The sequence below is a fragment of the Rhipicephalus microplus genome, chromosome X (genome assembly GCF_043290135.1).
Source record: "Rhipicephalus microplus isolate Deutch F79 chromosome X, USDA_Rmic, whole genome shotgun sequence".
NCBI classification, from domain to species: Eukaryota; Metazoa; Arthropoda; class Arachnida; order Ixodida; family Ixodidae; genus Rhipicephalus; species Rhipicephalus microplus.
This window is the reverse complement of record NC_134710.1, coordinates 346,115,884-346,129,278: the sequence shown is the minus strand read 5'-3', so window position 1 is coordinate 346,129,278 and position 13,395 is coordinate 346,115,884. Positions and strand designations below refer to the sequence as shown.

Genomic DNA, 13,395 nt, shown 5'->3' with positions numbered 1-13,395 from the left:
CGCAAAAATTTTCAGAATCCGTCTTGTACAAGTGGAGTTAAAATATGTGTCGCACGCTGCAATCGCATTCTCTCTTCTCTCGTCCAGACGAAAGTGGTGGAAGTGCCTTGCGACCTTGAACACTTTTTTTTCTTTTTTTTCTCTTCGAGTGCACAGCTTTTCAGTGTGATCGCACGTGCTCACATCGACAAGTCGCGGCCTCCTGCAGCGATATCTGTAACGACCAAACGCGCTATGTTCAAATCAGCCGATGGCTGATAGATGGGCTCGCTACGAGTGATTTTTGAGCATTTTCCGTCATTTATAGAAAGAAAAATCAATTTTCAGCTGACTGATTATTTATTGTGAATTCCAGGCTGCGCTTTAATATTTGACTCGCGTGTTGTCAGGAGCCTCAACTACCAAACGGCAGAGTTTCCTGACTATGCTCAAAAAGCGTTGCAGGGCCCTTTTAAGTGTGGGCCTCAGTAGCACCCGATTTGTGACCAGCAGGGTCATCCAAGCTCAGGCAAAGAATTGTGGCTCATGCAGTGCTTTAACAAGCCCTCCAAGATTTATTGCTGCAAATATATGTCACTACTCAGGACCATGCTTGGTTTTCCCACCATATTAAAAGAAAACAGTGTGCGAGGAACGACAAATTTTTTTTTCCGGATAAAAGTGGACTACAGAGCCAGGAGATGAGGTCACCGGAAAAGTGGTACAGTGTGTAGAGTGTGAAAAGACACAGGGAGGGTCTCTGGAGCAACTGTGAAAGCAGAGCTTATAGCAAGGCACATCACACACACCGGTAGTCCTGGTTATACAAAGTCAGAAAAGCACAGCTGGGCTCTCTTGAGGAGAAGCGGGTGCACTGGTGGGAAGCACCAAGGAACGCCATCAAAATAAAAATTTTCTGATCACAGGCGGAGGCAGGGGATCGCTCTCAGTAGTGCAAAAGCTACCAGTTGAGTCGAATGCTGGACCCAGGCCATATATTTGTCCGCAGTACTTGGCATTGTCGATCTGGTCACTGAAGAACACTTGCCGCATCTTAAAAAAGGCTCCAGCTGTAAGCAAGCTGTCACTACCCGCCTGATGTTGTTGTCCAACACGTTCTACTTGAAGTTGATTGGCCAGTAACTGTAAGCCTCCTCGAAGGAAATTGCAGCCCCTCATGAGAAACTTGAGATCATATATGTTTGGGAACATGATCCGCAGCAGTTCAGAAAACTCAGCGTCACCTTCAGGCAGCTTCATGTTTGTTAACAATTTCATTAGGTAGCCAAAGTCATACCCACTATGAAAAGTGAGCCACCAGACCTTTTCAGAGTAGACGACACCAGATGTTGTGAGAAGCTGTCCAAATTCATACGGCTCAATGCCTTCTACACTGTGCTTCGCAAACTGTATGCCCGAGTTGATTAGCAGCTGAATTGAATCTTCTGCATGCATGTCTGAATTCAGATTGAACTTGAAGTTGAACTGCCAGGTGCAGCAGTCTGGGGCAGGGTTGCCAGCTTCGTCAAGAAAGGTGAGCCCGAGCTGGATGATCTTGAGTAGGTCTACGTTACATCGCACCAGTTGATACTGGTATTCCGCGGCACTGCGAAACACCCCGATGGGATGTGCCACGATTCCAGGAAACTCTGTGTCCATAGCAACATAGTTATACTGCTGGACCGTTTGCCTGATGGCCTTGAATGCTTCCTCAAGGTTAGAGGCCCACACCTCTCGGATAATACCTGGCCTGCTGAGGGCTACAGGCCCATATCTTTCTTTGTCAACAGCACTGCCAGCAATGTCGGCTTGGGGGATTAACACAGGGCCAGGCCCAGGCAGGATCTCTGCATGGTCAGGGCTGCAGCCTCCACCTTCAAGAATACAACGGCCACTCCCATGTAAAGCTTGGCAAGATTCAGTGCCCGGCCCAGGCAGGATCATTGCATGGCCAGGGCGGCAGCCTCCACCTTCAAGAATAGGATGGCCTCTCCCATGTACAGCTTGGCAAGATTCAGCGCTAGGCCCAGGCAGGATCACTGCATGGCCAGGGCTGCAGCCTCCACCTTCAAGAATAGGACGACCTCTCCCATGTACAGCTCGGCAAGATTCAGTGCTAGGCCCAGGCAGGATCACTGCATGGTCAGGGCTGCAGCCACCACCTTCAAGAATACAACAGCCACTCCCATATAAAGCTTGGCAAGATTCAGTGCCCGGCCCAGGCAGGATCACTGCATGGCCAGGGCTCCAGCCTCCACCTTCAAGAATGGGACGACCTCTCCCAGGTACAGCTCGGCAAGATTCAGCGCTAGGCCAAGGCAGGAACTCTGCATGGCCGGGGCGGCAGCCTCCACCTTCGAGAATAGGACGGCCTCTCCCATGTACAGCTTGGAAAGATTCAGCGCTAGGCCCAGGCAGGATCACTGCATGGCCAGGGCTGCAGCCTCCACCTTCAAGAATAGGACGACCTCTCCCATGTACAGCTCGGCAAGATTCAGTGCTAGGCCCAGGCAGGATCACTGCATGGTCAGGGCTGCAGCCACCACCTTCAAGAATACAACGGCCACTCCCATATAAAGCTTGGCAAGATTCAGTGCCCGGCCCAGGCAGGATCACTGCATGGCCAGGGCTGCAGCCTCCACCTTCAAGAATGGGACGACCTCTCCCAGGTACAGCTCGGCAAGATTCAGCGCTAGGCCCAGGCAGGATCTCTGCATGGCCGGGGCTGCAGCCTCCACCTCCAAGAATGGAACGGCCACTTCCATGTAAAGCTTGGCAAGATTCAGTGCCCGGCCCTGGCAGGATCACTGCATGGCCAGGGCTGGCTCCACCTTCAAGAATGGGACGACCTCTCCCATGTACAGCTTGGCAAGATTCAGCGCTAGGCCCAGGCAGGATCTCTGCATGGCCGGGGCTGCAGCCTCCACCTTCAGGAATACAACGGCCACTCCCATATAAAGCTTGGCAAGATTCAGTGCCCGGCCCAGGCAGGATCACTACATGGCCAGGGCTGCAGCCTCCACCTTCAAGAATGGGACGACCTCTCCCAGGTACAGCTCGGCAAGATTCAGCGCTAGGCCCAGGCAGGATCTCTGCATGGCCAGGGCGGCAGCCTCCACCTTCAAGAATAGGACGGCCTCTCCCATGTACAGCTTGGAAAGATTCAGCGCTAGGCCCAGGCGGGATCACTGCATGGCCAGGGCTGCAGCCTCCACCTTCAAGAATAGGACGACCTCTCCCATGTACAGCTCGGCGAGATTCAGCACTTGGCCCAGGCAGGATCACTGCATGGCCGGGGCTGCAGCCACCACCTTCAAAAATATGACGGCCACTCCCATGTACATACAGCAAGTCATTCAAAGCACAACACAGTTTCTGTGCTGCAAGAATCCTTCACAGTATCCCATTTATTAAGCTACAAACGTACATTCCCCATGGTTCGAACCGGATGCCGATAACACATATTGAAGGGACTGACAATACTAAGAACACGCTACAAAACTATGATGCAGATGCAGAAACTAGCGCAAGCATTCACATTAATCTGTGTACCTTTGTCACAATAAGGGCACTTTACTTTTACTAAAAAAGCGTGTTTTTTTCTCTTTCCATTAAGACTTAACCTTTGCAGAATAGGACACAAAGCCTTTATGCACTCTGTATTTCTTTAAATGGTATACATTGCATATATAATATAGTTGTACAGGATAAATTGAAACTTTATATGAGGGCCTATATAGGCTAGTATAGTATTGCTATATACTAAGGATAGACTTGTTATACACTAAGAATAATAAGCTTTTGACCGACTTTTCCATCTGTTCTCATTGAAGAAACTTTACAAACATTCGGTAAGAAAACGACAACACAACCAGCACACAAGTTGTAGTGTCATCATCTTCGTCTTCCATGATCGTCATCATTTCTTGCGCCGCACTCGTGGTCTAGTGGCTAAGGTACTCGGCTGCTGACTCGCAGGTCGCGGAATTGAATCCCGGCTGCGGTGGCTGCATTTCTGATGGAGGCAAAAATGTAGGCCCGTGCGCTCAGATTTGGGTGCATGTTAAAGAACTCTAGATAGTCGAAATTTCCGGAGCCCTCCAATACGGCATCTCTCATAATCATATGGCGGTTTCGGAATGTTAATTCCCACATATCTATCACATATCTGTGTTCATGCCTAGCTCGAGCTGCACGAGCAACAGAACGACTTCACGCGCCAAATGTGTCGGACACTGGCAGCCACCACCGCTCACCTTCAGCCCTACGAATAAAGTGACGACATTGGGACGGCCCCGTCAGCCACCTTCGCAACACCATCTTACGTCTCCCCCTCTTTCACGACGTCATCTCATGTCTCCTCTCTCGCTACACAAGTAAACAATAGCATCCCTGTATCTAAAACCACACAAGATTGTGAAAGCTTTTTGTGCATTTTTCTTAAAAAGTGCTAACAACCCCTCCTACGTAACAAATTAGGCCTTTTCATGCGTTAATTAGCAACACTTACTGGGTGCTCATGAGTGAGTAATATAATGTTTGCAATGAACTCATGCCGTTCCATGAAGCGCAGTAATGACATGTGCAACCAATCATCCCTGGCTAGTTACATGCTGCACGCATGCTTACTCGGTTCTCGCTGTTGCAGGCCAGGCCATTTGCAGTCTAATTTTACGTTCATCATGCACGCTTCACTCTAGATCGAATTCACGTGCTGCAAATAGCCTACTAGTTCGACACGAAGAAGTCACGCATTTTGCAAACAATGTACAAGCAACTTTGCATGAGGCGGCAGCAGCGAACTCTCGAACGGCGGCATGACGCGCTTGTACCAGTGTCACTCTGCGTGGTTTAAACATGTGCAGCTGCACAGATATCTGCAGATGGTGTGATGGTGAGTCACCCTTTCACAGCTCTGACTGTGTCCTGGAGCTAACAGCCATGAAACATGAGAACCTGATAATTATGCAGTGCAAAGGCTATTTAAAAGACTCGTCGTCTAGATTGTGTGCAAAAAAAGCCTATGCGAGCTTGATCATAGACGGCCCAATTTAAAGCGCTTTCAATTAGTTCCACACAAAGTCTGCCAAAGCATCTGGCTTGTGAGGCGCATATACAAGGCAGTTGGCAAGTGCTGTACTCAGCAACAGCTTTTCTCAACATCACTGTGGAAGCTACTGAACCGAATTCCACATGCTTGCCACCACACCAAGAAATAGTACTTGCGATTACTGATAATTTCCTTGCTTAAATAAATGTTATTTATTTCATATGAGACAACATTAGTTGTAATAAGTCGTAAGTGCGATACAGTTATTGTCCCTTTGCCAAAATGCCCTTTTTCCCTTTCCATTCTTTAGACAGCACCACCATTTTTGAATGCCCACTATGCAATGTAAACATAGCATCCATAACGTAGTGGGCATGGCGGAAAAAAAAAGTTGTAGAGAGCGTCATGTGAAAAATTTAAATTTAAACTGGAGCATGCTGGAAAGTGAGACCCACGTATAGAAAATGAGAAGTGGAGTGGCATCCGAGGGCATGCTGGCTTGCGGATGATAGGTGGGCTCGTCAATTTTTGTTCCTGTTCATGAGCCCACCAATAAAGGAAATAAAACAGGAGGATCATGAGAAGTGGGCACGAATGAGAGCAGCAAGCAGCTTCAAAGCAGGCTGGCTTGTAATATGGCACTAAAATTTACATTGAACAATCGAAATGTGTCTCCCATGCACGTTTTTGTGTATATAATCGTCTAAATGTGTTAACAATACACACGGGCTGAACCGAAATCAGCCACAAGCTGCATACTAGATGCGGAGCAACTCAGATATGTGGAAGCTTCGGCTCCATAACCTTCGCTCTTATGTTAAGAGAGGCTCCGTAACCTTCGCCCTTTTGTCAAGATAAGTTGTCACCGAGTATAGTGAGTGTGCATGGCATTGGACATTGTATTGACAAGTGGCCTGAGCACATGAGTGATCAACGTGAGAAGAAATTGCATGAAAGAAAATACATGTATGACATCTTTTTGCAAAAATAAAAATAATAGAATCTTAAGAAAGAAAGAAAGGGCCGGTGCATAACAGTGTTGCAGTATGGGCACCTCCATTCCATTTGAATTCCGTTTCGGGGTATTAGAACTTGCTGCAATTGCATTCCTTTCCATTCTTCGGAATGAGAAAACTTGGTCTATTCCCACTCCGAAAATGGCCGGACAGTTCAATTCCATTTCTGCAGTTCCTCAACGTTGCAAAAGCATCTTGATGGTTTTATTGAGTTAAGAATGAACGCCCTATTAGGCTGATGTCATCAGATGCATTAGGAACTGAAAAAGTATGCATAACACATAACAAAAGTCGAGGAATTAAAAAGGTCTGATGACATATCTCGACCCTAGAACAGAGCGACATGGATTTTCTTTGATGCGAATCCTCGCGGGGGCACTTAGGGAGGCGTTGCCATGTCCATAATCACATGACCTTTCCGGCTTCCACTGGCCAACTAAACCAATTCTTTCAAAATTTCTCTCTCTCTCTCTGTATTGAAAGGGAAAGGACACGTTGCCTTCCCTCGCCATACAGAGACTGTGGGCAAGACTGGACTGACCCGCAAACCTTCGCAGGCAGTTTCAGGCAAAGGCACCCATGTGGGCAGCTTGGCCCACATAAACTAGGATGAAACAGGACAATGCTAGTCTTATTTCATTTGTCTCGTCATTGTTTTTGTGCTGTTTTTTTACTGTGTATCCATGTGTCTAGACAGAGGAGAAGGCATTGCAAAAGGCAGGGGAGAGGGGGAGTATAAGGTGAGACAGCGTTAAGTGCAGGGTATACGAAAGCTTACAGAGACCAAAAGCATCGCACCAGTGCCACTATCTATGCCCCACCACTAAGAAAAAACTTTTTCAAATACACGTCCGAGTTCCCAATGGCGGCAAGACCAAAAACAAAGAGGTGAAGGGGGGGAGACAGCAGGCTGCTGGTGCAACACGGAGAAAAAAAAATCACAAGCCATAAGCGGGGCTAGGCGCAGCCGTAGTTCTGCACGACGGATACTAATGGAATAGAGCCGCAGTTACGCAAAAAAATGTAGGCATAATATTTATTGTGGTTTAACATTCAAAAACTACCATATGAATATGAGAGATCCCATAGTGGAGAGCTCCGGAAATTTTGACCACCTAGAGTTCTTACATGCACTTAAATAATAAAACACAGGCCTCAAGCATTATTTCCCACATTGAAAATTGGGCCACCATCGCCAGGCCTGACACTTAGACACTATACCACCGTAGCGGGTGAGAATAAAGACTAACTTCGAAGCAACACAGTCTATATAAGGACATAATTGTTGTAGGCGCGCAGCTAATAAATCTACCGTGCTAGTTATCAGTCAAGCTACTTTCGAAACACTACTTTATTGTTCAATTCAAGGCTCTGACTAACTAGTGTCTGAGGTTTGAAAAACAGTGCATAAATGAAAAATCGCTGTATTTTCAGAAAAAGATGTAATTACATTTCGATTCCATTTCAGGGTCTCAAAAATGTGGAATGATGCCAGAGTCATTCCAATTCCGGAGTGGCAACTCTACAACACTGGTGCGCAGGGCGATTGCTAAAAGCTGTCATATATGATTTACCAGAACTTCCCCAACAGTGAGTCTTATTGGGCACAGACATAGTACCACAATGTGAAACCTGACACATGTGTAGGAGGAGGTGAACGCAGTTGGCTACTTTAAATATGGAATCCCATTTCAATCCGTTTGGCATTGCATACATGTACTACACTTCTGATTCATGAAACTTCAGTGAAGTTTATAGCGTCAATGTTCTCCCGATCAAGAAATTGGCCACCACTATGTGGGCCCACTTGCTGCCTACCTAACGTGCGGCTCTTGACGGCATTTAAAAGAACAATGCTTACGATGTTAACATAAATTGTTAATAACTTGCTGCACGCAGTGCAATGATATTTGACTCGCATGCTCATCTACAGATATGGAGTGTTTTCCTGGTGTCCCCAAAAAGTGCTTCGGGAACCCTTCAAATAATTAGTACTCTTCCTGAGCTAGTTTGCTTTTGTTTTACACCAACCTATTATGTGAACTTGCATTAGGCAGAGCTGTGGCTAGAACCCAGCATATGCCACTGCTAATGAATACAGAAGTAACTGCAGTAATCTGTAACACAACAGATCATTGTTTACTCGAAATCAAGCTAAGGCTTCCACAGTCAAATATTTCCTCTGTTTGTGAGATCCGGTACACTACATATTGTATACGCATACATACTTTTAGCTGTGCTGTCATCCCTATCAATCACCAGGGTTGAAAAATGTATCAATGGATCTCTATTATTTGGTTGCATACTTTTCATAAGAGGAGGTTTTTAGGAACTCGGGTGGTGAAGGCACCATGTAACTGTATAAATTTGGCATTACTAGTCTATGAAGCTGCATCATTTTTATTCAAATGCACCGTGTGCGTTCTGGTGCTTCACTGCCTTTGCACATGATTTTATGAACAGTGTTATCAAGAGCTGGTGCAGCGAGTACACAGCCAAATTAAGAACTTGAAATTCTACTCATTAAAATATTGCTTAAACATCTGGCTGGACAATTTTATGAGAAAGTTCTCACTTTGAAAAAGGAACCAAGAAGTCACTAATATTGTTTGTCAGTCCCTTCAAGAGAATAACTTAAAAGATATTCTCAACTGTAGACTACATGAAAATAACTGTAGGCACTCTCCCAGAAACGTTGCCATATTTGTTTCGCATCTCAAGATGACTTTGCGGAAAAGCAAAATGCATGCGAAGGGGCTACCCGAATACTCCTCATTCAATGAATGATATTTATGCAAAGATCTTAGAGAGAGGGCTGGTGAGGGAGACTTGCAGCACACCTAATATAACAAGCATGATTGCTTTTTTTGCATTTAGGAAGACCACATAACTTCCTTACTGCATTCAATATCGCAACCAGATTAAGGCACATTCGATAATAGCAACCAACTACTTGCATTTACATTATTAGAATGAGTCGAAGCCACTTGCTGAGGTCGAAGATGCATTTCCTGCTGCTTGGACATAATATTAAACAAAACTAACAGACAAAATTGCCAGAGAAAGTATAGGAGGTGTTATTAGAAGTAATTGTAATGTGAGAAAGAAAAGTAGGTGAAAGGATAAATAGAACGAGCCCTTACATAAGCACTTTTTTCTCTCGTCGTTAAAGAAGGTCTCGTTCCGGCAGACTTGATCCCATGAGGTGGTACACAAGGAATTATTGGTCGGCTGTCATCTCGTATTAATTTTAATAAATCATGTACTACATTATGCCAAATGAAGAAAAAGTGTTTCACACTCATCATAATGTCAACAGGTGGCACTGACTGACTTTCCCACCGCCATCATAGCTCAGTGGTAGAGCATCAGACGCATTATTTGAAGGTTGCAGCTTCGGATCGTGATGGTGGCAAGTTATCCTTTCATCCACTTTCCTTCCTTCACAATTACCTTACAATTACTTCTAATAATATCCCTTTTACTTCTCTTGGCATTGCTGTCTGTTAGTTCTTATTATTGTTGCCCTCAAATTTACACTTTGCTGTTGCTTTGATTCCTAAGGAGAGACTATGCACTCTCGATACAACGAACCCGAATATAACGAAACATCTGTTATAACGAAGTGAATGAATAATGATCTTGCTATATAGTGTTACGAATTTTTGATATAACCACTTCTTTTTGTGCAAGATGCAACTTTGTTACAAGGAGGTTTGAGTGCAAATACACTGGGCAGATGAAGCTGCATGAGAGAGGGGGCGGGGAAATAAGGAGATGGAGGACTGAATAAAGAGAACAACCCAGAAGTTATCAAATTAGCGAAAGCTCAAAATTCCTTCACTTTCTTTTCTCTAAGCACTGCTCACACTTTCATGGTGGTGCAATAATATAATGAGAAGGAACATGGCATATTATTGTTGAAAATCTCATTTTGCCCATGGCATGTAGCCCAATTCCTGAGCAGCATTACTGTAAAATGCTCCGATTACTGGCATCATAACTGAATCCATATCTGAATAATTACCAATTAACTGCAAACTCAAACTATACTTAATGCCACACATTGCCATTAACACATGGTTGACAAAGAGTTTGCAAATAATGCTCACTAGGTGTATACTCAAGCAACAAGGTCAGCTTCGAGGTAAGCATTTTTAAGGTACAGTCAAACCCCATTACTAAAGTTGTATATTATACAAAAATAAGCTTGTTATATCCACAAAGTCATTATAAAAGTTTATTCCTAACACTATATCTATTGCCAGACTTTTTTTATTTACACCATTAAAATCAGTACTTCGTTATATCCAAATTCATTAAATTAAGGCTTGAGGTATATAACAAATAATTTAAAACAAAAAAGGGGATGTTTGCAGGGCTCATTTTTTTGTTACAATATAATTGTGCATACTTATATCGTAATCGCTATAATGCAGCTAAACCAGAATTAACAAATGCTATACATTCCTTGACTTTGTCATTTTATAATTGTGCACACTTATATCGTAATTGCTATAATGCATCTAAACCAAAATTAACAAATGCTATACATTCCTTGGCTTCATCATCTGTTACACTTCAATAAAATTAATTTAAAAGTTATAATAAACACTGCATTTTTATCACAAAGTTGGCACTGTTTAACTCCCAACTAGTTCTAGTTTCAATATCATTTCGAAGCTGCTATGCCTTAGAATTCACTGTCTTAAAGCATGAACTGCCATAGGTGCACTAAAATTAATTTTAGGTGCCTTGCATAGGAAAACTGCGACATCATTACGAGGTATGTCGCCATTAAAGCCAATTTTTCAGCAGCCAAGGTCCTGAACGTGCACCTGAATTAGGTACACAGCTGTCACTGCATTTACATACACAGATTTAATCAGAAGTTATGGGTGAAAATGTGTTAATTGGTAGACCATATATTCACATTCCTTGTTCAAGTAATGTCTGCATATTTGAGTAATGTAACATAATGAGCTACATGCCAGAACCAATTTCTAAAAGTTCTGTTAAATACAAAAAAAAAGCCCTCATTATTTTATTCCAGTGACATTATTTAGAGAAACCCTGCAACACCTTATATGAAAGCTGGTAAACACAACAGCTATTGCATGTTGTGAATCACAAAAAAAAACTTTAGCAATGTGCTTTGTTCATCTGATGGGCAACAAATATTGCCCTTGAGTGCTTTAAAAGGGTCATGAACCAGTTTTATGGACAATCGCTGAATGACCTCATCATTGGAGTTTATTGCCAGTGAGTCAATAGCCAAAAAAAAATTTTAACCGTCCAAGATCCAGGGGTTTATTGTGCACTTTAAAAGGCCACTAAAGGCAGATAACAATTTCTGTAAGAGTGAAAGATAAATGTTTTAGAACATCTAAAACATCAATATTATCAACAGCAGTGTTCTACTTAACAAAAAATTAAGTAAATGTTCATGACACCATATGCACCACAAGTGGGATACTATCAAGTGATCTCGATAAGGTCAAGAGTCAATAAAACCAGTTCCAATTAAAAATCTTGTGTGCATGATAGCCTGTAATAAAATTTTACTTGTCTGTTTCAGTTCAATTCATAGAAAAAAAATGCTTTGCATTACCGTGCGGAACGGTGCACATAGTTAAAAAGTTCCATTTCCACCAAACTGCACTTGGTGGAAATAAAACATGATCTAATTTCAATATAAGCATTTCCTTGGCACAAAAGTAGCACTATGAGATTTTTAGACCGTTATTTAAACAATCAACAACAATTTTGTCTATAACGATGCCCTGTGATCTTTCATCAGTTCTTCTGGTGCTGTGGATATTGCTGCGCACATGGTAACCCCGAAATTGACTCGGTTATAATTTTAATTCACGAGACAAACTACCTTGATTTCAAACTATAGCGACACACATTGGCCATTTTTGTTATGGGAAGTGACGTGTCATGTGGCATGACGACAAACACCGTTCGCTTTTTATTGGCATGATACGAGAGATAGCGTTCATATTCATATGGTGGTAGCTAGGACATACAAGTGAATGCTAAAACAGCAACAACCTTTCCTATACTTTCTCAGAAAGAAAGAATTCCTGTTTCTAAATGATGTATTTTCAGAACAACGAACACAACAGTTAGCCTTCGATTGAGGCTACGGTATGCTTGCAACTAAAATTGAAAATGCATGCAGCACTTTTAACGGCCCAAAAATACAACAGGCGGTGGGTGCCGGCGTTGCCGTAGAACGCGTCTTGCATGCAAGCCGAGAGATGGCCCCGCCAAAAGTGTATGTGTGGATCTTACACAGTGTGACCATGGGAGCGTCTGCTACTTTACGCACAAGTTCGTGATAACCATGCTAACAACACCGTCAAAAATAGGGGTAGCGAGGTATTGTGTGAAAGTGACAATGAGGTGACTTTTCCGGAATGTTTTTATGAGACGCGCACTGCAATTGGAAGCAGTCTTTGATGTTAACATGCGAGCAAAGTGCGAAAGGTAATGTTTCTCATCGTTATCTACTGAAGTTTTCAACTTTGAAAACTCATAACTTCACTTTTCGTGCACCAATTTTTATTATTTTTTCGTCTCAGTAATCATCACTACATGCGTTATGGTTCTAAATAAAGATGTTCTAAATGTGTTCGAAGGCCCCTTTGATGTCCCTTAAACCCTTTCGCAACCACAGAAAAAAACTTGCCAGAATGACTGAACAATTTTTTTCACTCACCATGTAGAGATTTTATTCTGGATAAAACGTTACTATTACTTCAGTGAACTAACTTTTCTGTTTCTTATTTTGTACAAAGCTACCGCATGCATCGTACCAGAGCAGGTAATGCAATGGAAGGCGAGACACAGCAGGAAAAGGAAGAATAAACTCAGACAAGTGGGGCCCTCTTGCATCAATAAACACAACTACTGTGGATAGTTGTCATTGATTCCACATTGCTGATGAGTGAAGTCATCAGCTGTCTTACTTTAAGAAAATATCATGATGACTATACTCGTCAATGGTCGCAAAAAGTTCAAAGAAGCTATATCTGGAACAGTGATACAACACAATCACTCTCTTCCATTGTGATTACTGTGACATGAGTATAGTTATGTGTAATGTTAGCAGACTATGAAGTGCAGTGCCAGCCCATGGCAGCACCCAGTGGCAAGAAGCACATGTCAACCAAACACTGCTGTAAATTTCTGTTGACTATTACATAATAGTATGCCATATGCTGTTTGACATCAAACAACAGGTCTGAAGAGAGTGAGCACATGTTTCTGTATGAAAAAATGGCAGCTTTGCCCTGTGCCTCTCAACTCTTTTTACTGCGCATGACAGCAAGATTTGGCTGA

The 13,395-nt window shown here is 43.2% G+C and overlaps 1 protein-coding gene across 2 annotated transcripts in view; it reads right to left on the bottom strand.

Annotated features, from left to right (window-relative positions):
• Positions 1 to 534: 534 nt before the first annotated feature.
• The window catches only part of LOC119162335 (uncharacterized), a 29,478-nt gene continuing 16,617 nt past the window's right edge, over positions 535 to 13,395 (bottom strand). For both annotated transcript variants that reach the window (XM_075879827.1, XM_075879828.1), the window contains one exon: positions 535 to 3,290. In XM_075879827.1, the coding sequence (XP_075735942.1) occupies positions 880 to 3,290 (2,411 nt within the window). In that variant the 3' untranslated portion in view covers positions 535 to 879. The remainder of the gene's footprint in view (positions 3,291 to 13,395) is intronic.